This window comes from Carcharodon carcharias, chromosome 6, assembly GCF_017639515.1.
Source record: "Carcharodon carcharias isolate sCarCar2 chromosome 6, sCarCar2.pri, whole genome shotgun sequence".
Taxonomy (NCBI): Eukaryota; Metazoa; Chordata; class Chondrichthyes; order Lamniformes; family Lamnidae; genus Carcharodon; species Carcharodon carcharias.
In genome coordinates, this window is record NC_054472.1 from 77,636,067 (window position 1) to 77,656,531 (window position 20,465).

General features: G+C 43.4%; 1 protein-coding gene across 10 annotated transcripts in view; it reads right to left on the bottom strand.

Moving 5' to 3' along the window:
• Positions 1-20,465, bottom strand: part of LOC121279277 (hepatocyte nuclear factor 4-gamma-like) — a 198,938-nt gene that overhangs the window by 15,914 nt on the left and 162,559 nt on the right. For 9 of the 10 annotated variants that reach the window (XM_041190385.1, XM_041190391.1, XM_041190386.1 and 6 more), the window contains 3 exons: positions 17,294-17,452; positions 8,600-8,687; positions 8,312-8,464 (listed from right to left, as the gene is read on the bottom strand). In XM_041190385.1, coding sequence (XP_041046319.1) covers positions 8,312-8,464; positions 8,600-8,687; positions 17,294-17,452 — 400 coding nt within the window. The remainder of the gene's footprint in view (positions 1-8,311; positions 8,465-8,599; positions 8,688-17,293; positions 17,453-20,465) is intronic. The other variant, XM_041190393.1, reaches the window with a different exon arrangement.

The following is a 20,465-nucleotide window of genomic DNA, read 5'->3' on the forward strand; positions in this document are numbered from 1 at the left end:
ACAGTGGGGGGCTGTTCAAAAAGGAAATGCTCAACATGTTTCCTCTAGGGTGATAGGAAGGAGTAACAAGCCCATGGATGACCAGAGATATTCAGGTTACGATGAGAAGGAAAAGAGAGGCTTTTAGCAAGTACAAGGGAAGCAAATCAGCAGAGGCATTAGTGGAGTATAGACAGTGCAGGATGGAGCTTAAGAAAGCAATTAGAAGAGCAAAGTGGGTACATGAGAAAGCTCTGGCTGGTAAAAGTATGGAAATCCCAAGATATTCCATAAGTATATCAATGGGAAGAGGATAACCAGGGAAACAGTAGGGCCCATAAACTGGGTGGAACCAGCGGACATCTCTAGAGTGTTGAATGAATACTTCACGTCCGTCTTCACCCAAGAGAATGAGGATGAAGGTATCGAACTCGGGGAGAGAGACTGCGAGGTTCTTAAGAAAATTAATATAGGGAGTGACAAGGCGTTGGAGGTGTTGGCAGGCTTAAAAGTGGACAAATCTCCAGGTCTGGATGATTTGTGTCCCAGACTGCTGAGGGAGGCAAGGAGGAGATCGCTGGGGCTCTGACCCAAATTTTTAATTCCTCTCTGGCCATGGGGTGGTGCCAGAGGATTGGAGAACAGCTAATGTGGTTCTGCTATTTAAGAAGGGTTATAGAGATAAGCCAGGGAACTACAGGCCAGTGAGTCTTACGTCAGTAGTGGGGAAACTATTGGAGAAAATTCTGAAGGAGAGTATCTATCTCCACTTGGAGAGGCAAGGTTTGATCAGAGATAGTCAGCATGGCTTTGTCAGAGGGAGGTCATGCCTAACAAATTTGATTGAACTTTTTGAGGAGGTGACCAGGTGTGTGGTTGAGGGTTGTGCAGTTGATGTAGTTTATATGGATTTCAGCAAAGCCTTTGACAACGTCCCACATGGGAGACTTATAAAGAAGGCAAAGGCACATGGGATACAGGGTAATTTCAGGGTGTGTTCAAATTTGGCTTAGTTGTAGGAGGCAGAGTGTGATGACAGAAGGATTCTTTAGTGACGGGAAACCAGTGTCCAGTGGCGTCCCACAGGGATCTGTGCTGGGTCCCCTATTATTTGTCATTTATATAAACGACGTAGATGACAATGTGGGGGGTAGGATTAGTAAGTTTGCAGACAACACAAAGATTGGCCGGGTGGTTAACAGTGAGGTTGAGTGTCTTGGGCTACAGAAGGATATAGACGAGATGGTCAAATCGGCAGAGAAGTGGCAGATGGAATTTAACCCTGAAAAGTGTGAGGTGATACACTTTGGAAGGAGTAATTTGACAAGGAAGTACGGCACTAAGAAGTTCTGAGGAACAAAGGGACCTTGGCGTGTGTGTCCATAGATCTCTGAAGGCGGAAGGGCATGTTAGTGGGGTGGTGAAAAAGGCATATGGGACACTTGCCTTTATCAATCGAGGCATAGATTACAAAAGTAGGGAGGTCATGTAGGAGTTGTTTAGAACCTTGGTGTTACCACAGCTGGAGTACTGTGTGCAGTTCTGGTTGCCACATTATAGGAAGGATATGATTGCACTGGAGGGGGTACAGAGGAGATTCACCAGGATGTTGCCTGGGATGAAACATTTAAGTTACGAAGAGAGGTTGGATAGACTTGGGTTGTTTTCATTGGAGCAGAGAAGACTGAGGGGCGACCTGATCGAAGTGTACAAGATTATGAGGGGCATGGACAGGGTGGATCGGGACCTGCTGTTCCCTTTGGTTGAAGGGTCAGTCACAAAGGGGCATAAGTTCAAGGTGAGGGGCAGGAGTTTTAGGGGGGATGTGAGTAAAAACCTTTTTACCCAGAGGGCGGTGATGATCTGGAATGCACTGCCTGGGAGTACCTGGAAGAGCACTTGGCACGTCATAACATTCAAGGCTATGGGCCAAGTGCTGGTAAATGGGATTAGGTAGGTAGGTCAGGCGTTTCTCACGTGTCGGTGCAGACTTGATGGGCCAAAGGGCCTCTTCTGCACTGTGATTCTGCAGCAGGTGGTGAGGGAACCAATCCTCATCTGTCTAACTGTTGCAGACGCATCTATCCATGACAGTATTGGTAGGAGTGACCACCGAAATCCCATCTTCACACTGAGGATACACTCCATTGTATTGTGTGGCGCTACCACCGTGCTAAACAGGATAAATTTGGAACAGATCGAGCAACTCAAGACTGGCCAAACATGAGGTACTGTGGTACATCAGCAGTGACAGAATTGTCTTCAACCACAAACTGTAACCTCATGACCTGGCATATCCCCTACTCTACCATTACCATCAAGCCAGGGGTTCAACCCTGGTTCAATGAAGGGTGCAGAAGTGCATGCCAGGAGCAGCGCTTTGTGATTTCTACTACCTAGAAGGACAAGGGCTGCAGATGCATGGGAACATTATCACCTGCAAGTTCCCTTCCAAGTTACACATCATCCTGTCTTGGAACTATATTTCCATTCCTTCACTGTCACTGGGTCAAAATCCTGGAACTCCCCTCCTAATAACACTATGGATGTACCTACATCACATGGGCTGCAGCAGTTCAAGTAGGCAGCTCACCACCATCTTCTTAAGTGCAATTAGGGATGGGAAATAAATGCTGGCCTATCCAGCGATGCCCACGTCCCGTGAACGAATAAAAATAATTGGTGAGGTGGGTAAGTGGCTAGGTGGGTGAAGTGGATAGGTGGGTAAGTAAGTAGGTGGGTGAGGTGGGTATGTGGGCAGGCGGGTGAGCTAGGTAATTGAGAGAGGTAGGTAAGTTGGTAGTTGGGTGAGTTGGGTAGATGGGTGAGGTGGATAGGTGTGTGAGGTGAGTATGTGTGTGTTTTGGGTAAGTGGGTAAGGTAGGTGAGGTGGGTAGTGGGCAGGTGGATGAAGTGGGTGGGTGGATGTGGCAGGTAGGGTGGGGAAATAACAGAGGTGGGTTTGGTGGGTTTATGGGTGGGTGAGTGGGTAGTCAGGTTGGGCAGGGGTGTTAGTCGAGTGATCATGAGGGTAGTCAGGTGGCATGGAGGGGTAGTCAGGTCGGGTCGGGTTGGAGGGTAGTCAGGTTCAGTCTGGAGGGGTAGTTGGGTGATTGGAAGAGGTTGCCTGGGGGCCAGGGAGTGGTGATGGGGAGGGGGGGTGCAGTTGTGTAGTTCCTGAGACATCAGACTAGGTTTTAATCTGTCTAACATTTCCTGGGTAAACACCAGGTAAGTACCGCAGAACTGTCCAAAGTCTCCAGCTAACTCAAAAGTCAGACCCTTTTGCACAGGGTCCCGAGGAGCAGAGGAATTGCCCATCAGAAGTTAAAACTTCCCGGGGAATTCCCACGTAAGTTCGCACGTCAGGACTTCCACAAGATCCTGGTGCCCATCCTCAGTCATGTGTCCGGTCTCTGACAATCCGGACACCAGAAGATTTGGCCCCATTTGGCACATTGTGTTATAAAATATACTTCAAATTTCAATAAGGACAACATCTCTTTCCTTCGTAGCTCTGTGTTAGGAAGCCAATGGCCCTGAGCAGTCCAGCACTTACAGCACCTGTGGCATTCACTGCTACCACTGCAAGTATCAGCTCAGATTTATCCATCCAGCAAGATTTAGAAAACAAGGTGCAGGAGGGTCAATCCAGTGATCCACAGACACAAGTGAAGGAGAAGCTTAAAATTAGAGTTAGGCCAGTTACGCACTTTTTCACACAGATCAGCCAGAATCTGGAAGGAGCTGGAGAGGCTGAATGGCCTACTCATGTTTCTAATTGTTAGCAGGGAAGGAGTAGGAACTTGCTGCCTGAAGGGAAAACTAATATCTGTTCTTATCGGTTGACTCCATAAATTTGGACGTCATGAATCCTGCTTTTACAGGAAGAATGCTTTTTGAGCAAAGAACCTTACTACAGTCATTGGAGATTTACTAGTGCTCATGGCCAACATAGAGATAGATTCACGGAACTGTACATCACCACAGACTTTTGCAGCAGAATGCCCACTGGCAGAGACCTTGATGTCAGTTGTAGCTCATGAATGTTCAGCCTTGATCTGTGGAACATGTGTTCTCTTTCAGTTCCACAGGCTTAGGATCACATAGAGACAACTGCTTATCAGCGTTTCACTGATTTCACTAATTTCATCAGGTCTATTTTCCTGCAATCAGTATGGTGAGGCAACAACCAGTGGAAGGGGGTAGGTTAGTTCTGATGAAGGTGCTGCCTCCTTGTATAACAACACATTCACATGCTCACACCATCTCTTCAATGTGACAGAAACCATGCTGATTCCAGCATTCCCGACAGGTGTCAAAGGAATATGCACTTCAATGCAATTATGCTTAAAGGAAGCTATTTCCTGCATATGGTGAGAAGTTCCAGCTGATTTGGGTTGAAATAAAGGCGCGTGGTCTGAAAAAATGGTGGCAATGTCTTGCGGCTGGACGTCCCGCTTCTGTTTCTGGCATCGCCAATCTTCCCAAGGGCCAGGAGAAGAGGGTCACACTGGCCTCCAAACCTACTCACGCTCCTAAACAGGCCAATTAAAATAGCTAATGGCTTGTTAAAAGCCCCACACTGCAACCTTTAGCAATCTTCATGGAGGTGGCCAGTGTTCAGATCAACTTTAGGCAGACAAGGACATGTTGGGGTGGCGAGAAAAGTTTAAAAAGCTAAGTGTACATGCTTTTCACTGATTTAAGGGCTTATCCCTTTGGAATTATAGTTGCAGCAGCCCATTACAGGTCAAAGGAGGAGCCAGCATTAAGAATTTTACCAGTTCAGGAGATCATTACCCTCCAAGCATCACATGGACATCAGAGCAGTGGTCAAGACTGCCTGGACTCCACCTGAGCACTAAGAAGACAGCAGCTGAAAATGGGTGCTGCACTCTTAGAATTTTGCCCTTGGTGGGCGTGCAGGCCCCACCGGCTCGGCGGTGGGCGGACAGCTGACCCCCGCCACCGAAACGGGACCTGCCGCCATTTTGAGTGGGTGGGCCAATTAAGGCCCGCCCAGCGGCCTTACCGACAGGAAGCATTATGTGCTTCCTGTGCAGGGGGGGAGGGGGGAATCCCCAACTGTCAAAGTGCGCTCTTTTGCGCATGCGTGCGAAAAAGCGCACTGCTCCCTGAGACAAAGTGCTGTCTCAGGGAGATTACTGACATTCCAAAAAACTTTAAAAATTTAAAAATTATTTACATGTCCCCCTCATGTGACAATGTCACACGAGATGGGACATGTTAATAAAGTCACATAAAATGTATTAAAGTTTTAAAAAACGGACATGAAACCTCATCCCGCCAGTGGATGAGGTTTCATGCTTTATCAGGAGCCTGCTGGGGCTCCTGGCCTGCCTGCCAGCCTTAACGTTGGATGGGCAGATCTTTATTTATCTTAATTACTCTGTCAATGGCCTCAATTGGCCATTGACAGGTCGGCGGGCGGACAACTGATTTTGCTGTCCGCCTTCCTAAAGATTTAAAGTCAGGGGTTTCTCCCGACGTCATCCCGCGCCATTTTCCCGTCGGTGAGCGGGCCCCACCCCCAAATTGCCGACGGGGAAATTTCAGGCCTTAGAAACTGAGGGCTGCACAGTAAGGGCAGAGCACTGGGCATCACGAGGCCAGGGAAGAGGGACGAGGAGCACAAAGGAGAAAGTGACACTACCCTGAGCACAGGGTCTACAGGCAGAGGCAAAGAGACTGGTAGATGACTGAGAACTAGTGCTGAAGGAGACTACGGCTCTCTAGGCAGACAGTCATAGACATCTGTGCCCCTGTCAGTACGGACCTCTGTGGCATCTCACAGGTGTCTTAACACCAGCACATCATCCAGATGACAATGCTCACTTCACCAAGGCTGGACAACACATCAGGTTCACAACTAGTGGGGCACTGCAGGCTAAGATAGCACAAGGTCCGGTGCATGGAACGGCTGGATGGTGCCCTTCAATACCCTCCTGCAAGATGCTCCTTCATTGTGGTAGTCTGCTGCACTCTCCATAACATAGTCCTCCAGGGGTCGAAGGTGATGATGCTGAACAGAGAAGCATCCCTAGAGCATATCATTGTGGCCTCCTCCTGCTACCCTCCAGGAGAGGGGCCTTCCTCCTCTCCCTTATGGGTGCCAGGCCTCCAACTGCTCTGTGACATCTCACTTTCCTATGGTGCAGGGGCAGGCTTTGGCACAAGCTCTCTGCCTCAGGAGAAGCAGCAGCCTTAGTGATGGCTGCCTTGGGTTTCTGAAACCTGCATCCATTCCTGCCCCCACTAGCTTTAATTGGAACAGAAAACCCCTCTCCATATCTATTCAGGGCTCACCATTGGGAAAATCCAAAACTCACTCAGTTTCTCATGGAGATGGGTTTCTGACACAAAAACAGATCCAGCTCCTTGTTTTCTGCATCCGTGGCAAAAGTCCAGCCCCACAAGTATCAGCTCTGTCCCTCTGATGAAGTCATAAGTCTATTTTACAGCTTGCTTAACTGTTACAATTATAGTTGTTTGGTAGTACAGAACTTGAGTATTGCTGAAAGAAGAGACATGTCGAAGCTTTTCGCCTTGCACTCATCAGGACGCTTCATAAGAATACCAATATAGGGGGAAGACAACAATTCATACAGTTGAAAAAACTGTTCTAGTAGTTACAATAGTTGTTTGTTGCTATTTTTCCAAGGACTATCATTATCATTGTTAATGCGTGGCTGCTTTCCATACCTGCAGTTATCTCAGCAGGGTGTATTAAGTTCACAGTTTGATTAACAGCTCAAAGAGCTTATTAAAATATTATCTGTCTTTGATGTGGAGTTATGAATACAAGGTTCCTTGTGTTTATAAGAGATTAAGTACTATAAGGGATTTATAAGTTTTTAATGAGCTTTCATGCATGGCAGTGTTGTTTTTAAAGATAGTGAAGGCTCTGATAGATATTTAGACCTTTATTTTATTTCATCCCTACATGGCTCCTGAGACCTGCCCAAGGCGGATACTAGGTAAGTTGTAATGGAGGGTGTAAGGGCAAAGAGTGGGGGTATGGGTTGGCATAAAGACATGGGAGTAGGTGGGGAGGTGATGTGGTGTAAAGGGCCTAAAATTTAAAGAAACAACTGGGAGAAGTCCCAGAGAACTGAGGTGGGCCTTTAAACAGCCTGCTTTGGCACTTGACATCCACTGTGACTACCTTTGATCTGAATCGGCAGGTGCCAGGCCCAACTCCATCCTGCACTCACCTCCCTGGAGTGAAAATTGGGTCTGATGGGGGCACTTTCTCTCAAGGTGAGTGCAACAGGCTGGGAAATTTTCCAACTCAAGCTACCCGCCCCTGGAGTGAAAATCAGGCCCATTATGATGGGGGTCATTTTACAAAACCACAGTCTGAATATAGAACCTTGCTAGGTGGGAGCACATGTTTAGAATTCAGGGCCTGAATTTTACATTTGGCGGGCACGCCCAATCGATTGGCCCGGGAGTGGTCAGGAAACGGGCTGCCGACCGCGATCGACCCCCGGCCGCGATTTCAATTAGCGGCCAGCCAGCGTGAACTGCACACTGAAATGCTCAGTGCTGCTGGGGTGGGGCGGAAAGAGGGCGGGCGATGATATTTCCGCGGGTGTGGGTGAGCACTGCGATAAAGCTCCCTGAAGGCAGACAGCTGCCTCAGTGAGGTGGAGACCTGATAAAGCTAAAATAAAGTTTTTAAAAGCTGAAAAAACTGTCCATGCATCATAATCAACTGCCTGAAAACATAGCTGATAAAAATTCTGCCCGCGCAAATTTATTTAGTTTATTTTATCCCACCCTTGGATGAGGTTTGATGAAAAATGCAAAGGCCACCTGATTGATTCGCCCGTCCATCAACCGTAAGGTTGGATGGACAACAAGAGATCGGAATCAATTGCGTCGTTAATGGACTTAATTGCCCTCTTAACTGTCGGCGGGCATGCTTCTGACTTTTGCACACGCCCACCAAGTGAAATATCACGCGAGTGCATGGTGGTGTCAGGACGCTCGCCCGTTGTCTTCTTGCACAATTTTATGCCCAATCGGATTGGGCGCCCGCCCGCAGGACGTAAAATTTTGCCCCAGGCGTGGAGAGCACCTGTCTTAATTCCTATTGTGGGTTCCTGGTCAGTTTTGCAAAATTATTTCTGATGACTGAAAAGAAACAATTTCATTTTCAAAAGGTATTTCATTTTAAATTCAAACCTCAAATTCAGCAATTCAAAACTTGAAATGCCTATTTGCTACTTCCAGTGGAAGCCAAATTGGTTGTCACAGTGATGTAATGCTAAATCTTCTTTCTGATGTGAAAATTAGTACTCACCTGGATCAAAGAAAACTATTGCTTTCAAACAGGCATATTCATTGTCATCGATCTGAATTTCTTGGAAAGGCTGCACCAACTCATCCAAAATCCTATTTGCCACACGACTAATTTCCATTTCTGGACTGTTGCGGTGTATAGCATAATCATTTCCTGTTGAAAATAGCATGAATGGTCAGTGCTGCATTTTTTTAAAATAAGAGTTGCTCACTATAATAATATATTAGTTCTTTGGAAAGTATTTTTTAAATGCTATCCATAAGGTATATGAATGTCAGGGAATTTTACCTAGTAATAGAACATCCTTGTACAACATGGATCGTTTTGCCACTCCAAGCAGTAAGTGTTCTCCAGCATGTGCTCTCAACAAAGCAACCTGATATATAAGATATACAAGGGAGTTAAAAACTACAGTATATGTAGTTAATGAATAATTTCTAAGCCTATGTATTGACAATTGAAAACTGTATGTCCATACTTATTTAATCTAGGTTCTAAGTTTCGAACAGTTGTATTCTGTGACCACCCACCCCCAAAGTTGTAACTAACCAACAAGCCAAAATTGCAGAGGCTCTCAAATTTGGGGTAGCTTTTCATTGGAACCAAATCAATATTTATGATGTTAGTTACTGTACTGCACAATAGATTCAGTTAAGAACAATTACTTAAAAATGCATAATTATGGCTCTTTCTTAATCTGTCTATAAATTTCCAGTGTCAGCAAAAGTTAGTATGCTTGTTTAGTAGCATTTAGCTCCCATAAATAACACTTCAATTTTAAAATGGTGCCAAACTATATAGAGTGCGTGACAGGATATTGTAAATCAATGCAACCAGATGCTGGCTTTTAAATTCTAGTTAAGATCAGGTCCAGAACAAATTCCAAAGTCGAAATGACTCCAGTTGGGCAATTTATGGTTCATCTAAAAACATTTCAGTTTGGCCACCGAGGTTTTGATGGTTTGTACCCTTCTTTGAGGACATGGGCCCTCTTTATCCTTGCTGGGTCTCCTGCCCCAGATCATGTATTACCCAGAAGTGAAAGAATGAGGCAGATGGTCTGCCACTGTACCATTGCCTATGCCAACCTTGGTCAGGCATGAGAAATTGTGTGCTTCAAGAAAAATGACTGGTCTCCAATCAGCACTTCATTGAAACCTAAGCCTGAGACAGCAAAGGCAGTGGTGTAAGGATATGTACTGCTGTTGTAAAAAGATTGTTGCATTCACATGAAGAGGCAGAGAAAATTCCTTTGCATGGGAAAATCACAAATGCTCCTATCCTGACATGGCAAATTGTTGGTGCCTTGTGTCTAGTGGAAGGTGTCAAATTCTTGGCAGACATTTTACTTTTGCAATTGGACATCTTCTAGTACTTATTTTTGCCAGGTTTCTGGTGGCAGGGTAACCTTTCATTGTCCCTGGTAGAGAGCTAGGAGATGATCTGTCCAGAGACCTGGTGATGGAGGAGAAGGCAGGTCAGGATCAATTCCCAGTTGCTGTAATGCATATTGATTTCACAGTGTTAAAGGAATGGGGCTGTTTTCCAACGTAGTTTGGGATTTTGCACTGGTCAGTGGAATGACGTTATATATATTCAATTGAAAATGGAATCCTTAAAAATCATGAATTTTCAGCACTAGTTCCAACTTATCATTTTAAATGCACTGGTGATCAAAGTAATTTCAATGCATCATTGGAGTTAAGTTAATGAGACCGCATTCCATCAATAGCCTTAAGGTACTTTAAAATTATAGGCCACTTCCTGAGGTAACATCAGCTCACAGATGTTGTGCTATAGAAATGTTCTTCTTTATTTAAAGGTTTGATTGCTACAGTGGTCAGTTCAATTTTGAAACAGCTGCATGTGCACTTTCCTGCAAGCATCTCTGGTTGACACTTAGGAGTGAGAACAATAGCTAACCTTTCCCCTATCTTGCCCAAGCACCCTAGCTCATTGTAACATTCCATCTGGGAACATGCCCAGATGACATTAGTTAACGCAGGCACTGGCTTTCTGGCCTCTATGGCTCAGTGTCACACCACAGAGCACATTTACACATTGAGTTATCCATGGACCCACTGAAATGTTTTTTTTTTAAAAAGCTGACTTATCGGGCTGAATGCAGAATAAAACAATCAGTTTCTACTTAAAAGAAAGTGAAGGTATGCACTCATGTAACATCTAATCACAATTCTCACAAACACCTCTGAGCACATCAACAATGTATATTCAAAGAGTGCCTTTAATACAAAGAAACCTTATCTAACTGGTTTAATCTTGTTCCTGTAGCCCCAGTTCAGTTTATTATAAGTTCAGAGTTCTTCAGTGCAGCCTTGGCAAACGGAGCGCAGGCGACTAACAGAGTGAAGACTTGGAGTTTGGTGAGTTGGGAGTTCGGTGAAAGGGAGAAGGTGAGTTCTGTTGAAAGGTCATGAGGACTCGAAACGTCAACTCTTTTCTTCTCCGCTGATGCTGCCAGACCTGCTGAGTTTTTCCAGGTAATTGTTTGTGTTTTGGGAGAAGGAGTTGTTCATTTCCTTTTTCTATCTTTCTCACCCCATAGAAATTCGTTCTTGCTCTACTACAGGGAAAGGAGCTAGCTGTTTGGTAAGTATCTGGTAAGTAGGTAAGTTCTATTCTCAGAATCACAGAGTGCAGAAGAGGCCCTTCGGCCCATCGAGTCTGCATCGACGTGAGAAACACCTGACCTACCTACCTAATTCCATTTAGCAGCACTTGGCCCATAGCTTTGAATGTTATGACGTGCCAAGAGCTCATCCAGGTACTTTTTAAAGGATGTGAGGCAACCCCCCTCCACCACCCTCCCAGGCACTGCATTCCAGATTGTCACCACCCTCTGGGTAAAAAAGTTTTTCCTCACATTCCCCCTAAACCTCCTGCCCCTCACCTTGAACTTGTAATCCCCTCGTGACTAACCCTTCAACTAAGGGGAACGGCTGCTCCCTATTCACCCTGTCCATGCCCCTCATAATCTTGTACACCTTGATCAGGTCACCCCTCAGAATTCTCTGCTCCAATGAAAACAACCCGAGTCTATCCAACCTCACTTCATAAATTAAATGCTTCATCCCAGGCAACATCCTGGTGAATCTCATCTGCATACCCTCCAGTGCAATCACATCCTTTCTATAAAGGGGCAACCAGAACTGCACACAGTACTCCAGCTGTGGCCTCTGCAAGGTTTTATACAACTCCAACATGACCTCCCCACTTTTGTAAACCATGCCTCGATTGATATTCTATCCCTAAGGTTTAAAATAGTACACAGTTTGGTGGTAAAGTTAATAAAATATATAAGAAAACAACATAAATAAATTATTAATAAAATTAAATAATTATTTAAAACACATTAAGAATGGCAGGGCAAGTGATGTGTCAATGCTGCAGCATGTGGGAGCTCCTGAATAATGTTCTGATCAAGGGCAAACACATCTACAGTAAGTGTTTGTGGCTTGAGGAACTTCGGCTCAGAGTCATTGAGCTGGAGGCTGAGCTGCAGACACTGCGACACATCAGAGAGGGGGAAAATTACCTGGATGCTTTATACCAGGAGGCAGTCATATCACTTAGGATAGGGTCTTCTGATTTGGTCAGTGGCCAGGGACAGGAGGGTGTGACTAGAGTGAAGCAGGTAAGGGGACCCAGAGGGCAGGAGTGTGAGCCTCACCAATTGTCCAACAGGTTTGAGCATCTCTCAGCTTGTTTGGATGAGAGAAAGGGCTATAGGGTGGATGACCAAACTGACCATGACACCTTGGCACCGGAAGCCATCCAAGTGAGGGGAGCAAAAAGGAACGTATTGGTAATAAGGGATGGTATAGTGAGGGGGATTGACACTGTTCTCTAGCAAAAAGTAAGAGTTCAGATAGCTTTGTTACCTGCCGAGTGTTAAGGTTTGGAACATCAGCTCAGGGCTGGAAAGGAACTTGCTGCGGGAGAAGGACGATCCAGTGGTTGTGGTCCATGTAGGTACCAACAAGATAGGCAGGATGAGGAAGGAGGCTCTGCATTGTCAGTATGACGAGCTAGGCATCAAATTAAGAAGCAGAACCTCAAGGTTATAATTTTTGGATTATATGAGCCACTTGCAAATTGGCATAGGACAAATAAGATTAGAGAAATGAAAGTGTGGCTCAAAGATTGGTGTGGGAGAAGTGAGTTCCAGCTTGTGGGGCACTGACACCAGTATTGGGGAAAGTGGGTGCCTGTACCATTGGGACTATCTACACTTGAACCATGCTGGAGCTGGTGTCCTTGTGAGCCGCATAACTAGGGAAGTAGAGAGGGTTTTAAACTGAATAGTGGGGGCAAGGGATCAAATTTGGGAAGATGTGATAAACCAAAGAGTAGAGACAAGGCAAGAGAGACAGGTATTAATATGGGAAATGATAAACAGACTGTGACAGGAAGGGACAGAGAGACAATTTTAAGAGTAAATCAGCAGATAAGGCTAGGTGCTACAAAAATAACAGAAGGACAAAAATAAAGGCTCTGTATCTAAATGCACATAGCATTCAAAACAGATGAACTGATAGCACAAATAGAAATAAATAAGTACAATCTGATAACCATTACAGAGACATGGCTACATGATGACATAGATTGGGATCTGAATATTGAAGGATATGTGATATTTAGGAAGGACAGGAAGTTAGGAAAAGGTGGAGGGGTGACTGTTAATTAATGATGGTATTAGCACATTAGAAAGGGATGACCTAAGTTTAGGAAACCAGGACGTAGAAACGGTTTGGATTGAGATGAGGAATGATAAAGACAAGAAGTCACTTGTGAGAGTGGTGAATCGGCCTCCTAATTGTAACTACACAATAAGACAGAATGTAAAATAAGAGATAATGGGAGTTTGCCAGAAAGGTACAGCAATAACAATAAACATAATCTCCATATAGACTGGAAAAATCAGATGGGCAAAGGTAGTGTAGATGACATGTTCATCGAATGTTTGCTGGATAGTTTCTTAAAACAGCACATTCTGGAATCAACCAGACAGCAGGCTATACTAGACCTGGTATTGAGCACCGAGATAGGATTAATTGATAACCTCTCAGTGAAGGCACCCTTAGGTAGCAGCGATCATAATATGTTTGAATTTTACATTCATTTTGAGGGAGAAAAGAGTGTGGCCAAAACTAGTATTTTGAACTTAAATAAGGGCAATTATGAAAGCATGAAAGAGATTAAGGTATATGTCAACAGAAGTTCAGTGGCAAGCATTTAAAGAGATATTTCAGAATACATGGAATACAGTCTAATGAGAGAGAAAAATTCCAAGGTTGGGGGGGGCGGGGTTGGGGTGGTGATGGCCACCATCCGTGGTTAGCTAAAAACGTTAAAGACAGTATCAAACTTAAAGAAAAAGCGTATAATTACACTAAGACAGGCGGCAGGTCAGAAGATTGGAAGGAATATAAAGAACAGCAAAGAATGACAAAAAGATTAATAAGGAGGGAAATATTAGAGTATGAAAGAAAGCTAGCTAGTAATATAAAGATGGATAGTAAGAGTTTCTATAGATGTTTTAATAAGAAGAGTTAACAAAGTGAGTGTTAGTCCTATAGAAAGTGCATCTGGGGAATTGATAATGGAAAGTAGGGAGATGGTGGATGAATTGAACAGGTATTTTGTTTCAGTCTTCACTACAGAGGACACAAATAACATCCCGGAAATAGCTGTAACTCAGGAAATGGAAGGGAGGGAGGAATTCGGGGAAAATTACAATCACTGGGGAAGTGGTATTGAGCAAATTGCTGGAGCTGCGGGCTGACAAATAACCAGGTCTGGATGGACTTTGCCCTAAGTCTTGAAAGAAATGGCTAGTGAGATAGCTGATGCGTTGATTTTAATTTTCCAAAATTCCCTAAATTCAGGGAAGGTTCCATTAGATTGGAAAATAACAAATATAACTCCTTTATTCAAAAAGGGAGACAGAAAGCAGGAAATTATAGGCCAGTTAGCCTAACATCTGTCATAGGGAAATGTTAGAAGCTATTATTAAAGATGTTATAGCAGGGCACTTAGAAAAATTCATGGCAATCAGGAAGAGTCAACATGGTTTTGTAAAAGGGAAATCATGTTTAACCAATTTATTGGAGTTCTTAGAAGGAGTCACATGTGCTGTGGATAAAGGGGAACTGGTGGATGTACTATTCTTAGATTTCCAGAAGGCATTTGATAAAGCTGTTCAGAGAAGGTTTACAAGGCTAATACCAGGGATGGGCAGGTTGTCTTATAAGGAAAGTCTGGACAGGTTAGGCTTGTATCCACTGGAATTTAGGTGAATGAGAGACGACTTAATTGAAACCTTAAAGTTCCTGAGAGGTCTTGACAGGCTGGATGTGGAGAGGATGTTTCCCCTTGTGGGAGAATCTAGAACTAGGGGTCACTGTTTAAAAATAAGGGGTCGCTCATTTAAGACAGAGATGAGGAGAATTTTTTTTCTGTCAGTGGGTTGAGAGTCTTTGGAACTTTCTTCCTCAAAAGGTGATGGAAGCAGAGTCTTTGAATATTTTTAAGGCAGAGTTAGATAGATTCTTGATTAACAAGGAGGTGAAAGGTTATCAGGGGTAGGAAGGAATGTGGAGTTGAGGTTACATTCAGATCAGTCATGCTCATATTGAATGGGAGAGCAGACTCAAGGGGCCAAGTGGCCTACTCCTGCTCCTAAATCGTATATTCGTATTCTGAGGGGCTTCCTATAGTTATGAGGAATATAGACACAGAGCCAGAGGAAAAACAAAGCAGGACTGATAACTGAGAGCTGGTCAAAAATATATGTTTTGAGGAGGAGAAAAAGCTTTGTTGGAATTTGGGAGGTGTGGGGGCCCAGTGGGATGGGTGGGTGAAGGATGAAAACTTCCAACCATTAGAAAAGAGGGGGCGGGAAACTCTGCCATCAACAGTGTAGAGTAGAAATACAGAGAAGACCAGAGTCACTGGAATCGAACACCCTAGAAGAGATACTGACTGTAGAGACAGGCAAGAGCAAAGCCATGTTTATAAACAAGAACAAAAATTTAAAATTTAGTGAATTATCCATCAGCACTGATTGGGATGAAGGACAGATAACATATCAGCTTATGATTATTCTTTCTGAAGTAAATGAATGCATAAATTACCAGATTTATTGAATTCAGTTATTTGAATTTTTTAACCTGCTGGGATTTAAACATTAGATTGCTAGTTTGCCATAACCATTACACTAAAGTGCCACTTTAACTATTTGGTACATCCCACAAATTGTAATTAATTGAAGTTTCCCTAGGATGTACTGTGTGTCAGATCATTTGCCCACCCCAGGGAAGCGACCAGCCAATTGAAGGGACCATTAAGTGAGGCTGCTGGCACCCTGTGGTCTTCCAGGAGGCTATTCAAGCTGGAGTCTCCAAGTATCAATGAGGGAGCTACAGGCAATAAAGGGCACCCCCACAATCCCAATGGGCAATCTGGAGGGGTCTGTCAGCTTGGTCCACAGGATTTATTTTTACTTGCCTCTCCAGGCCTCTCTACCTCCGAGCTGCCACAGCAGTGCCCACCTCTCCCAGTGGGGCTGCCAAGGCTTCAGTGATGCCTGCCCAGTGATTGGGCCAGCTGTATCTACATCCTGCCCACCGCCTTTAATTGGATGATGGGTCCAGAAGAGGCCAACTAGGAAGCTGCCTTTGGCAAAATAGCTGAACCAGTCCTGCTGCTGGAAAGTGCAGACTTGAGACCCCCATTTGATCTTGAAGCCAGGGCCCTGAAGCCACTGGGAAAATTCAGCCCAAAAAGAGCCATACAATAAATTGATGATTAAATAGTATTGGTGCGTTATGGAGATTCTTTTACATGTGAAAAACTTGCGCTAATGAAATGCACCTATTATGCATAGTTTCCTACATTACAACAGTACTTGAAAAGTATTTCATTGACAATAAAGTGCTTTGGGATGTCCTAGAGTGGTGAAAGGCACCATATAAATGCAAAGCCTTCTTTTCATAATCATTAAAAATGTCACTAGCTTTTTAAATCATAAATTAGATTCCTTGCAGCAGAGCAATGCATCAAAAGTTTGAACTTTTAGATCCTACAACTATGTCATTCCATTATCTAACAGTTTCAACTATGCTAAATCTTGAGTTCTCATACCAGAGCCTCTAGAAAGAACTTAGTTAGGAGAAACTTTAAGTTGGCTTAACTTGGAACAGGGCGATTTTATTTTTCCTAACCTTTCTTTGGAAACTTTAAGGAGAGATGGAGTACAATTTATAATTAAAATTATAGTTGAGTCATCGAATAATAGCCAATAGCATTTTCTACCCTCAATATATTTGTTATACAATAGGCACATAATGTATGTATGTGAGCATCTAGGTTACAAGTATACTTGCTGTTTTGATCAGTTTGCTCAAATTTTAGTTAAAACTAATTCAGTTGCTGCCCAAATGTCCTTCAATGTAGGCAGGATATTACAACAATTTCCAAATCATAACTTCTGGTGATGCACTACCATCTAGGGAAGGAACAAGAAGTCCTGTTTCCTTCTATAAATGAGTTTGGGATATTTAGAGATTCTTCCCCAAATAAGAAAAGTTGAGCTTACATTTTGAAGATGGATTGGGGGTACAACAAGAGTGGTGGAAGTGGAGATGATCAATGAATTCAAAAGGAAATTGGATGGGTGCTTGACAGAATTAAACTTGCAGGGTTACAGGGATAAGGCAAAGGAATGGGACTGACTGGATTGTTTTACAGAGAACTAGCATTGACTTGATGGGATGAATGGTCTCCATCTGTGCTGTGGTTACTCGATTACTCGAATTCCATATGCATGTGTATATGCACATATGGATGTGTGAGTGCAAATACATACACGTATACACACAATGCAATTCAGCAATGAGTTGCTATAAGTCTCTCCAGTTCAAAACTAAATGACCATTTTCAAAAATGTTCATACTCCACCTGATCATCTAATGGCAGTTCACAGAAAGCTGGAATGTATTTTGCCCATTCCACCAAAACCAGCAACTGTTCCTTCATTGATTCACAGACATCACTAATACTAGCAATTTTCTTTGTGGTAATGTCTGCGCTTGCTGCAGAAACTGAAAAGGTGATCTGCTGAGAAACAAAAACCGGGACCAAATTAAATTACAGCTCAGGAAATGTTAATTGTTTTCACAAGCAGTTGCTGTTCCCAGAACACGATCCAAAGAAGCATTCATGCAGATAATTAAAAAACCAAATGAGATTATTTTTGCTTCACTTGTGACTAATGTGAATGGAAATGTGCAGCCTGTTGTTTGTCCACCATCAATGAGATTTTAAAAGAACCTGCAAACAGGTTTCTGAATTCTAAAAAGATTCATGTTTTTAGTAGCACGATACCATTGAAAAATAAAACATGGAGCCAGAAAAATCAGTCAACCAAAAGAAGTGTTTTGTTTGCAAAGAATATCATAAAACCATACCATGCAAAGTCTTTGAAAGTTAATTAACTTTTTCTGAAAAAGCTTTGGAACATTTAATACTGAGCACTAGTTCCCCATTTTTAAGAGTAGTCCATTAAAGAAGATTCATTGTTTTGTTTGTCATAAATGCATTTTTATTGCTATGTGTTGTTAAAAAACAATTCTCACATTGCATATTAATTGAATGCACCTATTATTTCCTTGTCATGATAAAAGCTAAACATCTGATTTCATTCAAAATTATGCTGAGAAAATTAATTATCCAGCTTCAAAAAGTAAAACAAAAAGATATTAGAACCTTGGGGATGGTATATCATGGCCAAGCATTTCATGATAAATCAACAATGATCACCTTACACAGTAGCTTCTAAGTGTGTTACACAACTGTATTTCTCCAAAAGTTACATTTATGTTGCCAATTTTAAGCTAGCAAATCACAATGATTTAACTCATGGTGGTATTCTGTCCTCAGAGTGCGATACAATATGTAGGTCAAACTGTAATTTGATATATTTTTTGCTTTGGGAACAAGATGTTGTGTGCACATTAAGAAAGATGTGGCTAACTGTGCCTTTCTTCTAGTGACAAAAGAGCTTCATGCAGAGTTCTTTCTAGTGCATTCACTTTGCTGCCCTGTTGCAGATGACAACCCTGCTGTCAGCAACTGAGAGAAATGAGGTGGTGCTACTGTCTATTGAAGTCATGTGCCCCACCAACAGAGGAAAAGGTTTTCGGTAGGCACCTTGGGAGGAAACAGTGACTCTAATAATAATATAAATAGAATTGATCTGTTTGTCAGAGATGGAGATGGTCATGCCTGTATAGGCCAGAAAAGCACTGTTGTGTTTTCTAGCATTTGCGTTCTTCTTCCAGCTTTAAGGGAAGGTGCACTGACTAGGTACCAAATCATAATCACAAAATAAAATAACTGTGTTTGTCCCTATGTCGTGGAACCTGCCTCATAATGGTCTAGATGTTGCTGTGGTAATGATGCCAAAATTGTCAGCATTCGCTATCACTACTGTGTGAACTCATAGACTCATGTCTACAATGCAGTAGTCCATTCGGCCCATCATGTCCGTGCCAGTCAACATAGATCTGACAATGTTAATTCCAATTTCCAGCACTTGGCCCAGGGCCCTGGAGGCTATGGCAACGCAAGTGAATATCTAAATACATTTTAAATTTTATGAGAGTTTCTGACTCAATCACACTTTCAAGCAGTGAGTTCCAGACTCCCACCGCCCTCTGGATGAAAAAAATTCTCCTCAACTCCTCTCTTAGCCTTCCACTTCTTAATTTAAATCCATGCCCCCTGGTTATTGACCCTTCTACTAATGGAAAAAGTGCCTTCCTATCCACCCTATCTATCCCTCTTATAATCTTATACACATCTATCAGCCTTCGTTGTTCCAAGGAAAACAACCCCAGTCTATCCAATCTTTCCTCATAGCTCAGATCCTCCAGCCCAGGCAGCATCCTGGTAAATCTCCTCTGCACCCTCTCCGGTGCAATCACATCCTTCCTATAAAGCGGTGACCAGAGCTGCATGCAGTATTCCAGTTGTGGCCTAACCAGCATTTTATACAGTTCCAGCACAATCTCCCTGCTCTTGCATTCTATGCCTTGGCCAATAAAAGCAAGTATCCCATATGCCTTCTTAATCACCTTATCAGGGATCTATGGATATGCACACCAAGGTCCCTCTGATCTTCAGTATTCACTTTCCAGGATTCTACCATTCATAGTGTAATCCATTGCCTTGTTAGCCCTCCCCAAGTGCATTACCTCACACTTTTCTGAGTTGAATTCCATTTGCCACTGCTCTGCCCACCTGACCAGTCCATTCATATCCTCCAACAGTTTACTGCTATCTTCCTCACTATTTACCACCCTACCAATTTTTCTGTCATCCATGAGCTTCTTGATCATACCCTCTACATATAAGCCCAAATTATTATATACACCACAAACAGCAAGAGCCCCAACACCGAGCCCTGCAGAACCCCACTGGAAACAGACTTCCAGTCATAGAAACATCCCTCTACCATCACCCTCTACTTCCTGCCCCTGAGCCAATTTTGGATCCAGCGTGCCACTTTGCCTTGGATCCCATGGGCTCTTACTTTCTTGACCAGTCTGCCATGAGGGACCTTATCAAAAGCCTTGCTAAAGTCCATGTAGACCACATCAAATGCATTAGGCTCATCAACATTCCTGGTTACGTCTTCAAAAAATTCAATCAAATTTGTCAAACACAACCTTCCCTTAACAAATCCATGCTGACTATCCCTGATTAATCCATGTCTCTCCAAGTGCAGATATACTCTGTCCCTCAGAATTCTTTCCAGTAACTTCCCCACCACTGAGGTTAGACTGACTGGCCTATAATTTCCTTCCTTTTTTAATAATGGGGCAATGTTAGCAGTCCTCCAGTCCTCTGGCACCTCACCTGTAGCCAGAGGGGATTTGAAAATTACTGCCAGGGCCCCTGATATCTCTTCTCTTACCTCCCTCAACAGCCTGGGATACATCTCATCCGGGCCTGCAGATTCATCCACTTGTAAGGCTGCTAAACCCCCTAGTGCCTGCTCTCTTTTTATGTTAATTTCCTCTAATATTTCACAGTCCTCCACCCTGATGTCTATATCTGCATCGTTCTT